The sequence below is a fragment of the Agelaius tricolor genome, unplaced genomic scaffold (genome assembly GCF_023055355.1).
Source record: "Agelaius tricolor isolate 1412-34295 unplaced genomic scaffold, bAgeTri1.0.p SCAF_17, whole genome shotgun sequence".
In the NCBI taxonomy this organism is placed as follows: Eukaryota; Metazoa; Chordata; class Aves; order Passeriformes; family Icteridae; genus Agelaius; species Agelaius tricolor.
In genome coordinates this window covers 940,692-959,562 of record NW_027269277.1, presented here as the reverse complement: position 1 = coordinate 959,562, position 18,871 = coordinate 940,692, and the positions used below count along the sequence as shown (strand labels likewise).

General features: G+C 60.6%; 2 protein-coding genes across 3 annotated transcripts; both read right to left on the bottom strand.

The window, feature by feature from the left end:
* Positions 1-378: 378 nt before the first annotated feature.
* On the bottom strand, positions 379-6,019 carry NOX1 (NADPH oxidase 1). The gene is made up of 13 exons (XM_071442147.1): positions 5,060-6,019; positions 3,947-4,042; positions 3,447-3,557; positions 3,279-3,363; positions 3,062-3,204; positions 2,804-2,985; positions 2,478-2,616; positions 2,300-2,392; positions 1,914-2,140; positions 1,672-1,834; positions 1,439-1,585; positions 1,103-1,227; positions 379-913 (listed from the first exon to the last, which is right to left on the bottom strand). Exons 1-13 carry the CDS (start codon positions 5,102-5,104, stop codon positions 787-789), a joined length of 1,683 nt encoding a protein of 560 aa, XP_071298248.1. The 5' UTR covers positions 5,105-6,019; the 3' UTR covers positions 379-786.
* Positions 6,020-6,170: 151 nt separating this feature from the next.
* XKRX (XK related X-linked) lies at positions 6,171-17,610 on the bottom strand. Of its 2 annotated transcripts, XM_071442149.1 has the most exons (4): positions 17,317-17,610; positions 11,301-11,655; positions 8,945-9,204; positions 6,171-7,506 (listed from the first exon to the last, which is right to left on the bottom strand). In XM_071442149.1, the coding sequence occupies exons 2-4, from the start codon at positions 11,591-11,593 to the stop codon at positions 6,761-6,763; spliced, it is 1,299 nt and encodes a 432-aa protein (XP_071298250.1). In that variant the 5' UTR covers positions 11,594-11,655; positions 17,317-17,610; the 3' UTR covers positions 6,171-6,760. The 2 variants fall into 2 exon arrangements, with proteins under 2 accessions (XP_071298250.1, XP_071298249.1); XM_071442148.1 differs by lacking the exon at positions 17,317-17,610 and having other exon boundaries at positions 11,301-12,208.
* Positions 17,611-18,871: the final 1,261 nt, after the last annotated feature.

Sequence of the window (18,871 nt, the reverse complement as noted above, 5' to 3'; positions counted from 1 at the left end):
CAGGGCAAGAATTAATAATGGAATTTCTTGTAGTGTGCTGTTTACAGGGGTCTAGGGGAAGGGCAGGACAGAGAGCTTGGCTTTCTGTCCCTGCTGGCAGGGCAGGAAGGGCTCTGGATCCGATTGCAGTATCACTTTCCATGCCAGCCTGCTCAGGGAGCGGGGTTTCCCTCCTGCTCATGCTGGAGCAGAACCTGCTGGGAGCTGCAGTGGGAGCTGAGCTGTGTGCTAGGTGCAGGCTGGCTCTGGGGTGCCATGCAGAGGGGTGTCTGATCCTGCACCCCAGAGGGTTTGCTATCTACCAGCTCTTCTGTAGAAGCCCTGCAAGGGGCAGAGCATGGGCTTCTTGTACCTGCACAGCTGAGGCACCACAGAGGCTTTCATTACAAAGAAAAGGAAGTTTAATTTATTCTTATACAAAAGAGTGTTTAAACCCTGAGGGGCACATTTGGCCCCTGACACCTGCATGGATGCCCATGTCCCATCCCCATCCAGTGGTTCTGCCCAACCTGCTGGGCTCCCATGGCTTCCTGCTGCTCCAGCAGCATCACAGAACGTGGCTCTGCTTTCCCAGTGAGCTACAGGCCCACTTGCTCCATGAGGACCCCCTGAACACAAGGACAGGCAGGCAGCAGTCTTTGAACCTGGAATTTCTCATGGAGACAGAGTACCTTGCTGTGTTCAGCTTGGCTTCAGTGCATGCACAGATGTGTATTCCTGGCCTTGCTTTGGAAAGGCTTGAGGCAGTACAGTCCCTGCACATTGGGGCACCAGCCTCGCTGCCACTTAAAAGTTTTCCTTGTTGAAGTAGAATTTGACCTTCCTGGGGTCCAGGCTGGAGTACTGGTGACAAGACTTCTGCAGGCTCTTTGCCAGGGCCTGTGGCCCACAGAGGAACACACCAACCACTGACCTGCAAACAGCACGGGCATGTCAGTGGGGCAGGAGGGCAGGAGGGCAACTCAGGGAAAAGGGATTGAAAAGCTTTGTGGGCTCCCTGCCTGGGATAGCACCCCTCTCCCAAAGCCAGCCCAGTGCTGAGTGCCAGGGTAGAGGGCGTGCCTCTGACTCCAACATCCCGAATTCCCTGCTCAGCTCTCACCTGGGGTGGGCTGCAGCCACTGCTGCAAACTCCGTGTTCCACATGGGCCGCCCGAAGATGGTTTTGTGCCTGAGGCCCGTCACTGTGTCCGTAGCGGTGTCAAAGTGCAGTGCCACGTTGTTGGCCTGGGCAGGCAGGGATGGTGAGAACCCAGGCACCACCCACGAGCCCCCCTCCAGTCCCTCACCACAGAGGGGCATCCATTGCTGATCCCACCAAACACTGTGCCTGGACTTGGTGCCTAAAAGCCGTTGTCATGCTTGCCCTGCCCTTGTTGCCCAGCTTGGCCGCCCTGTGTCCCCCTCTTGCAGCCATGCCAGCCCATGCTTGACTCACAATGCTGGTGTCCCAGCCAGTGAGGAAGAGACGGTAGGTGAGGAAGTCTGCCTTGCCCGACTCAGCCATCTTCTGCTCCAGGGAGGCAAGCAGGTCGTTGAACCAGGCAAAGGCTCCTGTGTCCCGGCACAGCCAGTAGAAGTAGATCTGGGATGCAGGGGGAGAGGGATTGGTCAGGGCGGAGCAGAGCCAGAGGAAGAAACCCACAGCTGGTGCCAGGGGACGCTCCATACCTTCTTAGTCTTGAGGGTCTGGTCACCCTGCTGGAACTTGTACCAGATGGACTTGAGGATGGAGGCGAAGGGGGTGACACCAATGCCCGCTCCAACCAGCATGGCCACCTCGTACTGGAACACGTCTTCACTGGCTGTGCCAAAGGGACCATCCACCTCGACCCTGGCCAGAGCAGGGCCTGGGTGAGAGCTACGGCCTCCCCAGATCCCTGGCATGACCTGTTGGGCACTGCCCAGCCTACCTGGGCGTTTCCAGTTGGAAGGTGTTGATGAGACGCTCCGTCCAGTCACCGGCTGCCCGGATGTGGATGGAGAAGAAGTCCTCCTCGGGGGCAGAGGTGAGGGTGAAGGGGTGCCACTCCAGAGCAGATATGGCAGGGCAGTTGACAAAGATGTACTGCCCCACTTCCATAGAGAAACCCCTCTTCTGCATCTGCAGCTCCAGCACGCGGGCAGGGTGCATGACCACCTGGGGGCACGGGCAGGGCTCAGCCTGGCCCCTGTCCCTAGGAAGGGGCTGTGCCTGTGGCCCCTGCCCGCCTCCCCATGGCCACCACAGCGAGGGGCTGTGGCACAGGTGACTCCAAGGGGAGGAGCTGGCAGAGGAGCAGGCTCCTGCACCACCCACCTTTTTGATAACCACCTTCTGCTGCGCACGCCAGACCCGCAGGAGCCGCTCAAAGACATAGAGGATGATGGGGGCAAGAACCCACTTCCAGGACTGTGAGGATGGAGGAGAGCAAAGGATTGGGCAGGGCCAGGGCAAGGGAAGTTTCTCCCCCAGAGCCACCCCACCACTGCCCTACCTCGGCAGGGATGCTCCCGAACTCGGGGTCTTTGCAGCAGCTGTGGGTGCAGTTCTGCTCCCGCTGTGTGAGGTACTCTGCGCAGTCATAGGGGGGCACCTCTGCCAGGCTCTGCTCCGTCTGCCCACGCACCAGCCCGCTGCAGGGAGGTGAGGGATGAGCCCAGGGGCCAGCTCTGCCCCCAGCCAGGGCTGAGCCACACTGAGTGAGGCCAGCTGGGCTGGCCCGCCCTGGGAATGGCAGGTCACAGCCCACTGGGCTGTCCCACCAGGGTGTGTGCGCACTGCCCCTCGCTGTCCTGCCCTGGCACTGCTGAGGAGCCTTACGCGATGCCGTGGATGACGAGGCCAGCGAAGTAGACGAGGAAGAGGTGGTGTGTGTACCAGAAGAGCTCAAAGTAGTTCCTGCGGATGAACTCGGTGGAGGACGTGACCATGAGGATGAGTGCCAGTGTGATGATCACCCCCGTGAGCCCCGGGATGGTGGTGAAAGCCACGTACTCGACGGTCTGCAGGGGCAGCAGGGGGGTCAGGGGAGCAGGGGACAGGGGGTGCTGGGTTGCTGGATGCCAAGGCCACACTCACCGTCTGGTTGGAGTGGATGGGGTTCAGCCACTCGCTGCCCTGCAGGTGCATCTTGGAGAGGACAGCGGGGAGGCTGCTGTCAGAGGCTTGTTGGCTCTGGTTGTAGCGCTCCAGGTTGAAGAGGTGGGCGATGGTGTGCACAGCTGGACAGGGCACAGGCAGTCACCACCGGGCAGCTCCCAGTCCCCACTGTCACCCCATCCCAGTCCAGGGGTACCTGTGAGCAGGGCCAGTGTGTAGGCCACCAGCTTGTGGAAGGCGAGGTTGTGGTCCAGCTGCTTCCGCAAGGTCCGCCTGCAGCACTGCAGGGAGAGGCAGCAGGACGGTGTCAGGATGGGACAGGGATGGGGACGGCCACGCTGGCTGTGCCACCACGGACACTCACCGAGCAGGTCCCACGGAGGAAGGAGAGCAGGTTGCGGCAGACGGGCAGCAGGATCAGCATGCTGTTGAAGTTGAGGCACTTGGCTGATGCTCGAGCCCATGCCAAGGCAGACTGGGGAGGAGAGAGGGGTGAGCACCACTGTCCTGTCGTGGCTGGGCAGGACTGGGTCAGGGTGGGATCAGTCAGTGCTGAGCTAGGCTGGGAACTGGGATGGAGGGATGCTGGGCTGGCATGGGAACTGGGAGGGGTGAGCTAGGAGAGGACTGGAGGGGGAGATGCTATGCTAGGCTGGGCTGGGATGCTGCTGGGCTGAGAGCAGACAGGGATCAGGACAGGGACTAGCATGGTGCAATGCCAGGCTGTGGAGTGGGATGGAATGATGGTGGGCTGGAAGGGAACAGAACATGAGAGGGGCGTGGGATGTTGCAGCCCCCACCCCACTGCAGGAGACCCCGAGGGGCCCTGCCTGGGCAGGCAGGGTGCTGTGGGGAGCCCCTTACCCCAAGGATGGCCCTGGTGTAGAAATAGCGCTCATCCCGGTCAAAGAACAGAAAGTAGTAGGTGAAGAGGAAGATGTTGATGCCCAGCCAGGCTGCCTGCAGGGGAAAGTCACAGCCTTGTGAGGAACCCTGTCCTGGGAGCCTCCCACGCTGCAGCACTCAGGCTGGGTGCAGTCAGAGGGTGTCAGGACAGACAGCAGACAGTATCCATCCTGTTCCCTTGTGAGCTGCCCTGTCACACACAGGGCTGGGACACAGGGTCAAAGGTGGGGAGAGGTGTGGAAGTCTTGTGTCTTGTCACACACTGCCCTGTGCATCACCGAGCATGATGAAGGAGGAAAGGCAGGAGCAGGCAACACCCGTGTAATGGGAGGGAAAGCAGATCCAGAGTGTGGTCAGGACTGTGTGGGAAAGATTCTGGGAGAGGGAAGTTTCACAGAGAGCTGGCTCACCTGGCCCCACCGTGCTGCTGTCCCCTGCCTAACCCCACTGCATCCCACACTGCCGCCTCTCACAGCCACTGAATTTTTGCACAGGTCCCAAAAAAAACACCCAAAAAATTACACCCTGCTGTGTATTTGGTTTTTGGCTGTTTTCTTTTTCTTTTTTAAGTAACTTAAAAAATTAAAATAGCCCAACTGTCAGTAAACCCCATGTTCCCAGGCATTCACAGCTCCTTACACAGCTCTGAGCAGCTGATGGGTGCTGGCCAGGCAAGCTCTGTTACACCAGAGATGCTGCAGCACGGCAGATGGTCCCTATGGTGCCAGCTCCTCACCCTGCCACGAGTTCTCACAGGATCCTCCTCCTCTCACAAGGGGAGAAGAGGCACGTGGCAGGCCCCCAGCCAAAGTGGCCAAGCAAAGCAGCAGCATTTTGAAGTTTTCCAGGACCTCCTTTCCCATGAGCTGTGTTTCCCCCGAGACTTCAGGTTTCCAGAGCCCATCCCTCCCCTGGCTGCCAGGGTGTGTGGGTTGGGGAGCAGAGGGGATGCTTGCCTCTGCCCACAGCCCAGCCCCGGGGCAGCTCATCAGCCCCCATCTCCCCCATAAACCCCCAGGGTCCCCCAGCACAGCCCAGCACCCTGCAGAGCCCCCAGCCCCACAGACTCACGAGCACAGCAGCTGAGAACCAGTGGTTGACCAGCCAGTTGCCCATGGTGCGCTGTGCCCGCGCCCGCCGCTGCCAGCCGCTTTTATGGAGCACAGGAGGTGAGACAGCCCGGCCTGGGAACGGCACCTGGGGACTTTCCCCTGAGAGCACTTGGAGGAAATGCCGGAGCTTTCAAAGGCTCCTTCCAGGAAGGCAGGGCTGACCCAATAGGCCAACACCAGAACGAGCCCCTTGTGCTGGCCGGGGGATGGCCCCAGCTGAGAGATCCCCTGTTCCCCACGGCTGGGTCACACAGGGTGTCTGCCTGCTCCTCCCGGGGTTTTGCAACCTCTGAGGACAAAAATGGGCTTTTTTTGTAAGGCAGGAATTTCCTGGGAAGACGTTGTGGAGGATCCATCCTGTTCTGGCTCAACAGCTCTGTTTTCCCTGGCCTCTCTCCCCAGCCTGCACTGCCCATCTTCCAGGGAAACCACCAAAGGAAGAGAAGCCTCCTGGGGTCACAGTGCTGCCCTGGTGCCAGGATCCAGCCTGGGCATCCATTACAGGTGGGTGATTTAAGACCAAGCACCAGTAGTGCTGCACCTCCATGGGCCCCCAGGGCTGATGAGCATCCTCAGTCCAGCACCCAAACTGAGCTGACCCCAGAAATGGGTGCTGGGGTGGGGGGTGTCACACTCCTGTTTTGGGGCCAGGATGTCTGGGTCCCATCAGCACCCACTGCCACTGCTGTGCCAGCCACCCTTCCCCTCCTGCCTGCCCTCCACTGCAGGGCCCTGAGCCCTGGGGCGTCCAGTGCTCCAGCTGGGAACAGCAGCCTGTTCTGGGCCCCTGAGCCTGGAGGAACAGGTCAGACAGGCTTGCTCCTTGCTGGCATGCTGCTCTCTGCTGGCCTGCAGCCACGGCCATGCTCACAGAAGCACAGGACGAGGCCAGCCCCATCCCGCCGTGCTCCTGGACCTCCACAGAGGGGCTCCCCCATCCCCGCTTCCCGCTGGCACAGCCCCATTTCAGTGCCTGTAAAGGAATTTTACGTGGACAGCAGGTGTGTGCACCAGTGCCAGCCCCTGGGACGGGCCCCACCCTCCGTGTGAGTCACTGCCAGCACCCAGACTCGCAGTCACAGCAAAGTTTCTTTACTGCTTACAACAGTCCCAGTGGCAACCGTGGCCCAAGGTCACCGTATGCACCATAGCAGCAGTGGGGGTGTCGGGGCACCCCAGGGGCTCTGCACCATGTGGCAGCCAGCTGGCATGGGCAACTGGTTGGGGCACCCCATAAGCTGTAGAATTGTCAAATTGTAGAATAGTTTGGGTTGGAAGGGACCTCGAAAGGCCATCTAGTTACACTCCAGAGATGGGCAGGGACATCTTCAACCAGGCCAGGTTGCTCAGAGCCCACCCAACCTGGCCTTGAATGTTTTCAGGGACGGGACATCCACCATCTCTCTGGGCAACATGTGCCAGTCCCACACCACTCTCACTGCAAAAAACTTCCTTATGTCCAATCCAAATCAACCCTCCTTCATGTTCATGAGTGGTCCTGGGCAGACAAGCACACTCCTGTCCCCCTGCCCCCGAGGGGATGCACTGGGACCTGCTGCCACCAGGCAGCACTCAGCCTGTGCCACGGGCATCCTCCAGCTGCTGGCACAGCCCTGTGCTGCCCGTGCCATGTCCGAGGCCGGCTGGAGGAGCCGGGTGCTCAGACAATGCTGTGCCTCACGCCGGGCTCCAGGGGTGCCTCGAGGCACAGCGGGGTCCCTGCGGGGCGCCGGCGGCAGCACACGCAGTGCAGGAAGTCAGCCACGTTGTGCCTGAAGAGCTGGCGGCAGGGGTGCAGGTACTGGAAGAAGAGCAGCATGAAGTAGATGCCCAGGCAGTAGCCGAGGAGCAGCTGCAGCACCAGCAGCGCGGTGCAGACGTTCTCATAGACATCAGTCTTGAAGAAGTACCAGAGGATGACCAGGGCCGTGTTCTCGGCCAGCCGGGCCACGTAGTACACGGCCAGGCGGCCCCAGTTCTGGGACTTGTCAATGAGGTCCCGGTCGGCCAGCTTGAGCTGCACGGCCGACCAGCAGAACATGTTGATGCTGGAGTACAGCAGGGTGAAGGCGCACAGCACCACCACCGTGCCCAGGCGGCTGAAGTTCTTCTCGATGTTGTCGGGCAGGCGGCTGCCGCTGCGCCAGAACTGCACCCAGGGCAAGAAGAAAACCACCAGGAGGTTGGCCAGGGCGATGGGGATGATCCAGTGCTTGAAGACGGTGCTGAAGAGCACGAGGACGGCGATGCGGGTGGAGATCTCCAGGCTGCGCCACAGCACGATGCACAGGAAGGCCAGCGGCCGCAGCTGCACCTTGTAGTCGTCGTACTTGACCTGGATGGCCAGGATGTTGCAGACCAGGGCCCCGTAGGTGACTGACACCAGGCAGATGGCCATGAGCACGGCTGCAGAGGGACAGAGCAGGCCAGTCAGGCAGTGGAGGGACCAGGCTGTGTCCAGCCTCTCCACTGCCTGGGGTGCGGAGTGTGGGGTGACAGCTCCAGGTGGGAAACCTGGGGTGCCTGTCCTGGTGAGAAGCACAGGGTGCCCAACACCTGGGCTCACAGCAGAAGGTTCAGTGTGAGCACTGCTGGAACAGCTCATGGATGGTGGTGACAGTCCCCATGATGAGGAGGCTGCTGGCAGCAGGAGGCTCAAAACCCAAAGGTTCTCCCTACACCAATAAAACACAAGCCTTGGCCAAACTGGAGCCATTTCTGTGGTTGGACCATGCCCCAGCCCCCTGCCCTGTGCAGGAAATGCTGCTCAAGGGTGAGCAGGGCACAGTCAGTGCTGCGAGGGCCCCTCTGCCTTCACCCCAGCCAAGAGCTGCAGCACTGTAGCCCCAGAGGCATCCCAAGAGCCAGCCCCATCCGAGGGCTGCAGAGCCAAGGTCATTTGTAGGGAATGCCAGCAGCTGCTCACATTCAGCACTGCCAGGAATACCATGGAGAGAAATAGAAGAGTGCAGCTGGTCCCATCCACGGTGGCTGCCAGCTGCAGGGCTGAGCTGGCACTCCAGCTGCGAGGGAATCACCCAGAACACATCATTTGGTATTTACTTCATGCATCTACTGCTAAAGCAGCACTGGCACTCATTCTTCCTGTGCATCTGCAACTCCCCAAAATGCCTTTGCAGAGGGCTGTGGCAAATTAGGCGGTTTCTACGGGGCATCTCCTGTGCTTCCCTTTTCATGCACCTGCTGTGGGCACCGATGACAAGGTCTGGGCTCCCTGCACTGCTGGGTGAGGGCAGCTCTTCAGCCAGCACTGTAATTGGAATGGTGCAGAGCACACCTGCCTGCCCAGCTCGGAGCCAAAATGGGAGTTAAAAGTTTGCTCTGGCATATCCACCCCCAAGCACATAAACATCCTGGGAGCAGGCAAGGGAGCCTTGGAGTGGGAGTGCTGGGCTGGGAGCTCTGGCTGCTGGAAAATGTGCAGAAATAGATACAGTGGGGGGACTTGAGGGAGCCAGAGCCTGTCGCTAGATGGAAAAAAACGAATGGAGACTGGAGCAGGCTAGGACAGGGACCTGACCCTCTTATGAGACATGGCACTGAGTGGATGGCTTGGCTCTGGAGGGCAGATACTCATGAGCACGGGGCTGGGAGCAGAGCCTGGCACCTCAGCTATGCCTGCTCTTTCCCACTTTGCATCACTGCAAGCAGGAAAGCAGAGAGCTGATGAGTGCCCAAGATTTGTGGGTCGTGCTCCACATTTCAGGGAGTCCAATGGAAGCTGTGCCCAGGAGGGACTTTTTGAATTGCCTGGGGATGCCCCATCAGCACAAGCAGCTGAGGAGCTGCCCCGGTGCCCTGGTGGGGTTCTGGGGAGCCTTACCTCGGGCAGCGGGGACGTACTTCTCAAGCACGCTGATGTAGAGCTGCAGGGTGAGCTGCGGGGTGGAGCCCAGGAAGGCCTGGATGACGGCCATGCGCTTGAAGGCGTTGCGGTGCGTGGCCAGGCGCCGCTCCGAGTGCCCCACCTCCTGCTCCAGCTCCAGCTCGTAGCCCTGCCGCAGCCGCCGCTTGCGGGTGATGGTCACGTAGGGCTCCTCCTCCCTCCCCGACCAGCAGTACACCACCAGGGCCTCCACACACCTGTGGGGACACGGCAGCCGTCACCCCAGCCCTCCTGATGTCCCATTCCAGCACCTGCAGCCCCACCCTGCCGCTGCTGCCCAGAGCCCACTCCCGGTGAGTGCAGCCCGACTGCTCTGGGCAACTGCCCAAAGTGCTGTGGGCACACCAGGACCATGGGCATGGCCCGTGGCTGCTCCTCTGCTCCAGCATTCAGGGGGATCATGGGTACCAGGGGGGCAACGACTGCTCCAGAGAGCTGCTGGAAGAGGTGCAGCATCCAGGGTACAAAGCAGCGACCCTGCTGGGAGCTGCAGCTACAGGAAGGTGTTAATCACCCTTGGGTTCTGTTTTTCCCAACCGGCAGAAACCTCTTCCTCTAAGCAGAGGCAACAGAAACTCTGAAGTATCAGAGCTGAATATCAGACTTCTCTTTGATCTCTCATCTTGAGCAGAAGAAGGCTTCTACACTTCCTGCTTGCTGGGGACAGCAGGAAGGAGGGCGCAGGGTGAAGCCGTGTGTGGCATGGGCAGATAAGGGAGAGTTTCCTCAGCCCCTTCTCTGCAGGCCTCACTGTGGGCAGGGCTGGACTCTCTGCCATGCCTGCAGGGACAGGGGACCCCCAGCCCCTCCACAGAGCCATGGAGGGGTGTGCATGGCCACAGGGGATCAGCTTGGCTCTGCCTGGGGCCCAGCTGGACACCATTGTTTATGGGTGCTTATCAGGACAGCACAAATTGCTGTGTACCAAACCCAAAAGGAGGGAGGGTTTAGGATAAATTCTCTCGACAGATCAAGCCAGCACTCATGGCTCATTGCAAACTCTAATGGGAAAAACAGTTTCATCCCGAAGGTCCAGCTTGCAGGGTAGTCCCAGCTGGCTCCCAGTGCCCTGCCAGACCTTCTCAGCAGGCTGGGCTCCAGCTCCAGCCCGAGCAGCCTGGCCCGGGCAGCCCCGGCTGGCTCCTACAGCAGCTGGGCAGCACCCACCCAGCTCAGCCAGCCTCGCTGGTGTGGTGACAGTCACAGCACTGCTGTGGGCCAGCACAGGCTGGCAGCACCAGGCAAGGGTGGCTCTCAAGTTAAGCCATGGTGACAGGGACACACATCTGGTGCACTGCTTGTTTCCGGTGGCAGAGGAAGTGCGGAGCGGCCGCGGTGGTTTGGGAGCCTGTGGTACAGCGAGCCCAAAGTGTGGCTGCTGGGCTGCCCTTGGGAAGGAGCCCGTGGAGGTGGTGGCTGTGCCATGCCCCCTGCATGCCAGGGCTGTGCCATGCCTCCTGCAGTGCCTCCTCATGGAGCAGGCTGCCCGGTGATGACAGCCCGGGAGGCACCGCAGCATTCCCAAGGAATGAGGGATCGGCTTGTGCAACATCCATCCACCCCCTCATCGTCCTCCTCCCAGCACAGCCCGGTGCCCCACAGCTCCCATGCCAGCCCCACTCCCGCACCTAGCTCTTCTCCATGTCCCATAACCCCACTGAGTCCCACTCCTGGCCCTATGCAGGACACCCCCAGAATCCCACTACGTGCCCAAGAGTGTTGTCCAAAGGTTTGTTGAACTCAGACAGGCCAGGTGCTGTGACCACTTCCCTGGGGAGCCTGTTTGAGAGCTGCACCACCCTCTCTCTGGGTGTAAAGCCTTTTCCTGATATCTAATGTAAACTTCTCCTGACTCAGCCCCGTACCATGTCAGTATTCACCCCGGAGCACCCACCGGGGATTCCCAGCACAAGCACAGCCAAATGATGGCAAACCCGAGAGGCTGAGTGAATCGCTGGCTGGCTCCGGGACCTCGGGCAGAGCTTTCCCAGCAGCTGGGACGCAACAGGCTGGCAGAGTCGTGTCCTGCCCGGAGCGGGCTCCAGCAGCGGGAGCACCCGCGGCAGCACCGGCGGGCACGGGGTCCCCGCGGGCCCGGAGCAGCAGGGCCGGGGCGGAGGGACGGGGAGGCGGCAGGAGCAGCTCCGGGCAGGTGCCCGCTGACACACGGAGCCGGGGTGCCCGAGCTGCCCGGCGCTGCTCCCTGCTCCCACCCGGTGCCCACGCCCCTGACGGAGGTGCCAGGGGTGCCGGGGGTACCGGGGGTGCCCGGGCGTGCCCAGGGTTCGCTCACCTGATGATGGGCCCGAGCTGCAGCAGGTGCATGAGCAGGACGAGCGGGCGGTCGCGGCTGAGGTCGCGGTGCACGAAGATGAGGGTGAGCTGCACCAGGACGGAGGGGCAGAGCACGAAGAAGACGGTGAGCGCCAGCCAGAAGCGGTCGTCGGAGTGGCCGTAGGAGAGGCAGAGCACGGCGGCCGCCGCCCCCTCGCCGCAGAACAGCGCCGTCGAGAAGACGATGCCGAGCGGCAGCTTCGCCCGCGACGGGGCGGCGGCGGGCGGGCAGCCCCCGCTCGGAGCGTCCATGGCGGCCCCGGCCCGGCCCGGCCCGGCCCGGCCGCTCAGCCCCGCCGCGGCGCCATCCCGGGCTGCAGCGGAGAGAGAGAGAGAGAGGAGCCGCGCTGCGGGGCGGGACGGCCGGGGCGGGGCTCCCCCGCCGCACCGGGCCCCGACGGGCGGCCCCGCACCGGGACCCATCCGGGACCGCTCCGGCACCGGCACCGGCACCGCTCCGGGACCGCCCTGAGCCCCGCGGCACCGGCCCCGCACCGGGACCACTCCGGCACCGGCACCGCTCCGGGACCGCCCCGAGCCCCGCGGCACCGGCCCCGCACCGGGACCGATCCAGGACCGCTCCGGCACCGGCACCGCTCCGGGACCGCCCCGAGCCCTTGGTCCGGGCTGCACCGGCCGGATCCATCCCCACCAGGTCCATATCCTCCAGCCCGGGTCCTCCGGCTCCCGGTGCCGCAGCCCTGCCCTGGCCGCCACCCTCCTGCTCCGGGACCCCCGAGCTGCTGTGCCCTGTCCCCATCAGGTGTGCAGGTCCCTGCCCCAGGACAGCCCCACCTGCCTCTCTGCCCCCACATCCTTGTCTCGGACCAGGACCTTCCGCCGAGGGCTCCCCATCTCTGCAGGGAAGAGCCCCATGGCCCCATGGCCCCACAGCCCAGAGCCCCCCAGAACCCCCCTCAGGACTCCCCCTCCCCAGATACAGCGGGACAATCCCCATGCTACCCCTCGAGTGTGCCCTTGAGACTTTGGAGCCCTCCCCAGGACCCCCTGTCGAGTCCAGGCCAAATCAGTTCCTGGTAGGTGCCAGCACCCCAAGGTGCAGCAGCACAAGGAGGGTCCCTCCAGGGCAGAATTGTCAGGTAGCCCCAGGGACACTGGGGTCTCACTGTGGGGCAGGAAGGATGCCAGTGTGGGTGCCAGGCTTGCCTGAATCACACAGCTGCCAGAGAGCTGCCTGCACCCAGCAGCACCTCAGATCTGGGGCCTGACCCCAGCTCCAGGCCCAGAAATGGCCCCACATGGCCCAGAAATGGCACCACATGGCCCTGTGCTCAATGGGCAGCGTGTGGGAGGGAGGGTGTTGTCAGGGCAGGAGCATTCTGGCATCCAGCAAGACAAGCTGTGTCAGGGACACGGTCCAGGTGCAGTGCCTGGCGTGTGTATGGAGATTTGGGAACATTGTAACACGGGAGATGTGTTTCCTGTACCTTGGATGTTCCTCATGCCTCCAGCTGTGACCTTGTGCTACAGCTGAGCAAGAGTGCTTTTCCCATCACCTTCAATAATGGGATATGTGGACTCACTGACAGAGCCAAACCCCCGCACTCTCAGCCCCCCTCTGTCCTGTCTGTCCCCCCTTGTTCACCTGCCCGTGGTGGGAACACAAGGCTGGCTGGGCTGTCCCCATGGGGTCCCTGCTGTGCCCGGCTCACGCTGCCCCCAGCTCCAGCCCTGCCCACTTTTCCCCAGGAGGGCTGGGGTGGGCACAGGGGGATGAACACACCCCTGAGCACCCCCTCATTCAGCCTGGGCACACGCTGCCTGCCTGGGACACCTGGGACAAGGCAAAGACTGTTGGACACTGGTCAGTTTTCCCCAGTTCAGGCAGACCAGGAATTTTTAGGTAACTTGTAAAAGGCTCTCAGTGCTCAGCCCTGAGCCTCTAGGCCATCTCACAAGGAGGTGCCCACATCAGGAACAGAGACACTGTCCACTCACCTGCCCCACGCCAGCCAAAAGCACAAAACCTCCCAAACCACATGCACCAGGCTTTCCCCATTGCACCAGGCTGGAAGCGTTTCCAGGGCTATCAGGCTTATCAGCAGGAGAGCTGAGAATAAAACTGCCTGGGACTTTGGAGGCCATACCTCCCCCAGCAACTGCTCCCACACAGAAGCAATCCCTGTCCCTGCAGCTGCTCAGAGCTGTTCCTTCCAAGCTGAACAGCTGCTTTGGGAAACCACAAACGCCATGAGCTCATGGGGACTGGCCTGACTGGCAGGGATGGGAGATCTGTGTGTGACCACTCAGCTCTGGTATGACAGTTACATATTTTCAAGCTGTTTTTGGAAAACAGCCTCTCCAAAAAAATCCTCTGGCAGGGCAGAGGGTGAAGGCAGCAGTGTCCAGGCTGAGTGGTGACGGTGGCCAGCCAGGCTGGGAGCTGTGCATGGGAGCAGCTGTGCCTGGCTGGGTGCTCAGCCAGCGACAACACATCCTGTGGCACTGCCAACTGCACCCACGGCTCTGTGTGAGCAGCAAGAGCAGCGTGCCGTTTGTTCCATTTGTGCAACTTCCACTCATCCAAATTAAAAGCATTCCCCAGGAGTCTGGCAGGTCACCAAGCCCTCGGCTGAGCAATGCCTGGGCTTCGACTCATCATATTTTTAATTTCAGCTTCCCCTGCTTCATGACGAAATCCTTAAGAGCAACTGTTTAACAAGCAAGAATTCCAGTCCTGTATCCATAAGCCCCAGCAGCCACCGAGAGGAATGGACAAAGCCTCACAGTGCTTTCCACACCAGTTATTATCCCATTTTCTGTCCCAAGCACGGAGCAGCAGGAGCTGTTCCAGCTGTGAGTCACCTCTCGAGCCTGACCCCACCTGTCCTCTGTGCTGTAAACAGCAGACAGACCATAAAAGTGATGTGGGTCACAGATAGCATCAGCAGAGCTCCTGTCCCACTGCCACTCCCTGTCCCTGCCAGCCCCACACCCACACCTCTGCCTGCCAGCCCAGCACAGCTGGGGCTGCACAGACACCCTGGGACACCCCTGTCAGAGACACTGCCTGAGCCAGAGCTGCCACAGGCCAGCAGGGCCAGGCCACGCACTGGGACATCCTACCCTGGTGTCCCCTCTCCAGAGTGGCTGCATTCTGGACCAGCAGAGCTGTGGCTGCTCACTGCCCCTCACTCTGGAACCTCCCAGATGCAGAACAGCCCCTGGGCTGGGGGATGTGAAGTGACATGGAATCACAGAATCACAGAATAACAGAATCACAGAATCATGGAATCACAGATTCAGAGAATCACAGAATCACGGAATCATGGAATAACAGAATAACAGAATAATGGAATCACAGAATCACAGAATAACAGAAACACGGAATCACAGATTCAGAGAATCACAGAATCACAGAATAACAGAATCATGGAATCACAGATTCAGAGAATTACAGAATCACAGAATCACAGAATCACAGAATCACAGATTCACAGAACCACAGAATCTCCTGAGCTGGAAGGGACCGGACCCACAAGGATCATTGGGGATGCCCAAGGCACCAGCCTGAGTCTCACTACCAGGTGCAAATGTCAATTTTCCTGTCTCCAAAGGTGCCTGCCCTGCCCTGGACAGCATCCCAGCTTCATTAATTTCTTAATCCCAGCCTCCATAATTTATTTTTTATTAATCCCAGCGTTCACAGAGCACATCTTGCACCAGGGGCAGTGGCGGTGGTGGCTGCCCACTGTGTGAAGCCTCAGGGTTTGCTGTGCAGCTTTCCCAGCCCCTTGGATGTGCCAGGGCACTTGTGTGTGGGAGCCTGGGCTGTATGTGGGGTGGGAGCAAGCTTCCTCACCGGCTCTCAGTCTCAAAATAGCCCTGTCTGCTTTGCACATGCCTGCCTGGCGGCTCAGCTCCTGTAAAAGGAGAAGAGAAAATTGTTTGGAAAAGACAGGGAGCTCCGAGCCAGGCTCTTAAAGAGCCCAGGTAGGGAGAGCTGCCAGCTGCTCCCCCAGCTCTCCTCTCTGGGACCCAGAGCAAACACCACTCCCAGGGTGCTCGCTGGAACATGCCCAGCACTCTGCTGCCTTCCCAAATATAGCCTGCACACGGAGGGGGAGGCAGCAGCAGGGCTGTGGGGATGGCCAGGCTGCCTTCAGGCCTGAGAGCTGCTCAGGAGCACGGGCTGTGCTGGCATGGGGCACCACAAACCCAGCAGGTGCCAGGCAGTGACACTGGGGACGGTGGCTCGGCCCCGTGGGCTGGGGGAAGTGGCAGCCACAAAGTGTCCCCCAGCCTGACGGGTGTGTGAGAAGGGGACACAGCTTTGTCCCCTCAGTGCAGCCACACTGCCCCCCTGGCAGGGCTGGGAGCTTCCCAGCAGTCTGTGAGCTGGGAATTTTTGACTTAGTTTGGAAATAGCTTTGCAAACGACTGGTTTCCACAGCCTAAACTGTTTGGATTTTGTATTGCTTTCACAGTAACTCAGCTGTATTTTTCCCTGCCCCAGCAGTCTGTGGAATAGTTTCTGGTTGGGGAAATATTTATTCCATTTGCTTCATCATGCGACTGCTTTCAGCACTCCAGTTCCTCGTGCAGCCCCACTCTGACCCTGCAGGGAGGGAATCTGGTGTCTGTGCTGAGCACCTCATCCCTCTAAAGCTCACTGGGGGCTGTGCTGAGCCTGCTGGATCTGGGCACGGGCTCAGTGCTGCCAGAGGGTGCTTGCAGGCACAGCACAGGCCATGCCAGCTGCCTCACAATTCAATTCTTTAACAGGAAAGCAGAGTTACCTTTGGGTGCATTTACAGATCTTTGTGGTAATTACACATTTTGAAGTCGTGCCTCCTTGGCTACAGCCCCAGCACAGGCAGTGGGTGATGCTGTAACACTAAACCAGGCAGGAAGGGTTAAAATTACCTTTAATTAACTGATTCCCCTGGTCCCTGCTGTAAGAGTATACAGCCCTGGCACAGTGCTACCCCACTGTGCCCTGGGCATCCTGGCAGGCAGGAGGAACAGTTTATGCTCGCCTCTCCCCCACGCAGGAAGAGAGCAGGAGCAGCAGAATGCTCCCAGCAAAGCAGTGCAGGAGCCTGGGTAGGGCCTGTGGCCATGGCAGGGGCTCCCTGAGCTGTGGCACGGGGCAGGGAATGAGGAGGGAGCTCAGCTCGTCCTGCAGCAGGGAGCAGAGCAAACAGGGTCAGATCCCAGCCTCTCCCAGAAATGTGTGTGTGCTTTGGCTGGGAAGCTCCGTGCCAGGAATGGGGTGAAAAGCAAACAGCTCCCTGCCTGCTTCCTGCCTGCCCCTGCCCCACCACCGGCCTGGGGGAGCAAAGAACGCTCTGGAGAAACCATCTCCCATACCCCAAAGAGCTCGGGGAATTGCTGCCCACGATGTTGGCATGGCAGTGGGGTGCAAACCATCCCCTGTCCCCAGTGCCCTGCCAGCAAACCCCCGTGGTGCCCCAGTTCCTCAGCAAGAGGTCTCGGTGTCACAGGCTGTAAATATCCTGTGTTCCCAGCCTGGCTGCAGGGCGTGTGCCTGTAATTAGCTCCTGGGATTTGGGAGCCGCTGTGATCCGGGGTTATCGTTAGCCACCAGCGCTGTGCTGGGATTTAAAGGGACAATGTGGCTGTTGGCATACCTGCCAGCTCAGAGCTGTCCTATCACACATTAAACACAGAGATGAGGCTCCCCTCAGAGCCTGTGTGTGTCCCTGCCCACCACAGGTCCCTTTTTGGGCAGAGTTGCTGCGGTTCCAGGCAAAGCAGAGCAGCTTGCTGATATTTCTGCCAGGACTTTTTGGTCTCTGCCATCACCTTGGCTCTGGTGTCAGCTCAGCTCAAGGCTCTGCAGGCTGCAGCAGCCCCTATTGCTCTGCCCTCTGTGTTCCCTTGCCAGCCCTCATTGCCCAGGTCCAAGGTCCCCAGCCATCCCCCCAGCCCTGCTGCTTGCCCGGGGTGCCAGGGGGTTCCCTTTTCCCCCCTGTGCCCCACGTACTCACGGGGTCTAGTGGAGCCCAGGCAGGGCAGCCCGCCAGCCCGCGGCCATCTGCGCCTCTGCGTGCTGCCCGTGGTTCCTCCTCACTCCCTTCCTGCGGCTCCCAGCGGGCAGGAATGGCCCCAGAGCACGTGCTGCCTTCTGGGCAGCGATGCCAGGGCAGGCACTGCCCTCCCTGGGGGCTGCTGGCAGCACTAGGGGCTCCAGCCCGGCTCGGGGCACGGGCTGCTCACAGCTCTGCTGGGGAACATCTTCATTCATCTGCCAAGATAATAAATTCTGCCTCAGAGTTTCTCACCTGGCAACAGTCACCAAGGAAACCAGAATGGCTGTGGCTGGTCCCCGCTGGCACCGCCTGGGGAGGCCCAGTGGCCCTGGCAGGGCTGTGTGTGTGGCTGCACCCTGGGCGGGTGGGTGGGCACGGGGCCAGCTGCCCGCTCCTAACCTGAGCTCAGCCCCAGCAGAACTCACAGCAGAACTCACAGCAGAACTCACAGCAGAACTCACATCCATGTGGGCTCAGGCCTCGTGCTGCTTCCCTGGAGCCGAGTGTGGCTTTCACCAGATTTGGGGTGGATTTTGAGGTTTTCCTGGCTGTTGATCCTGGTGTGTGTGCACTGGGAGGCATGACCTGGAGCTGCCTCAGGCTCCTGGGGGGTTTCCTGTCCCCAGTTCCAGTCTCACCAGGGATTTTGGACACTTGTTTTAAAAGCAGTGGCACCCCAAGTGTTCGGAGATGCCTGGAAATCCATTGGTGGCAGAGGGAGAGCAGATCCTGCTGCCCCTCAGGAAGCTGAGCCGCTGCCTCCAGGCTGCCTGACACACGGCACTTCCCTATTTATAGCACCTGTGGTCATGTTATAGCACATTCCTGTCCCTGCTGGGCTGTCCCCTTGCAGTGCCACCCCTAGACACAGAGGCAAGAGCTGACACTTGGAGCAGATCATTTCAGCCCTCAGACAGCAAATTCTGCAAAAAGCATCACAGCCCAAGCTGCGTGTGAACCTGCCCCGGCCGCTGCTCCCCAGTGCAGCCTGCTGGCACAGGCACAGACAAACTGGGAAAGGCACCAGGATGGGGACAGGGAGGTGCTGCCACTGCCCCAGCATCAGCAGCACAGGGTGACCAGTCACCCCAAATATGGCATCTGGCTGTGATATCAGAGCAGCAACTTCATCAACCATTAACCATGCATGGCTGCCTGCCCATGGCACGGCACTGGGGCCCCTCCCTTGCCCAGGACAGGTGCTGAGCTCCCAGCAGTGTGTGGGGCTGAGGGAAGGGCTTGGGGCCGTGCCCATCCTGGGCTGGCACCCCTGGGGCCAGGGCAGTGTCTCAGCATCTTTGGCTCATGGTTGGTGCCCAGCTGGTCCTGCTGGTGCTGGGTATTTGGCACAGACTGATGTGAGGCAGCAGGCTCCCTGTTTGCTCCTGGGCATGGCTTTTGAAGGATCCCTGTCCCCTTGACTCCACTGCCCCCACCCAGAGCTCCTGCAGCTCAGACATCCCAGTGTGACTTCTCCACACACATCAGTGGCAGCCAGCCAGGGAGGGCAGCT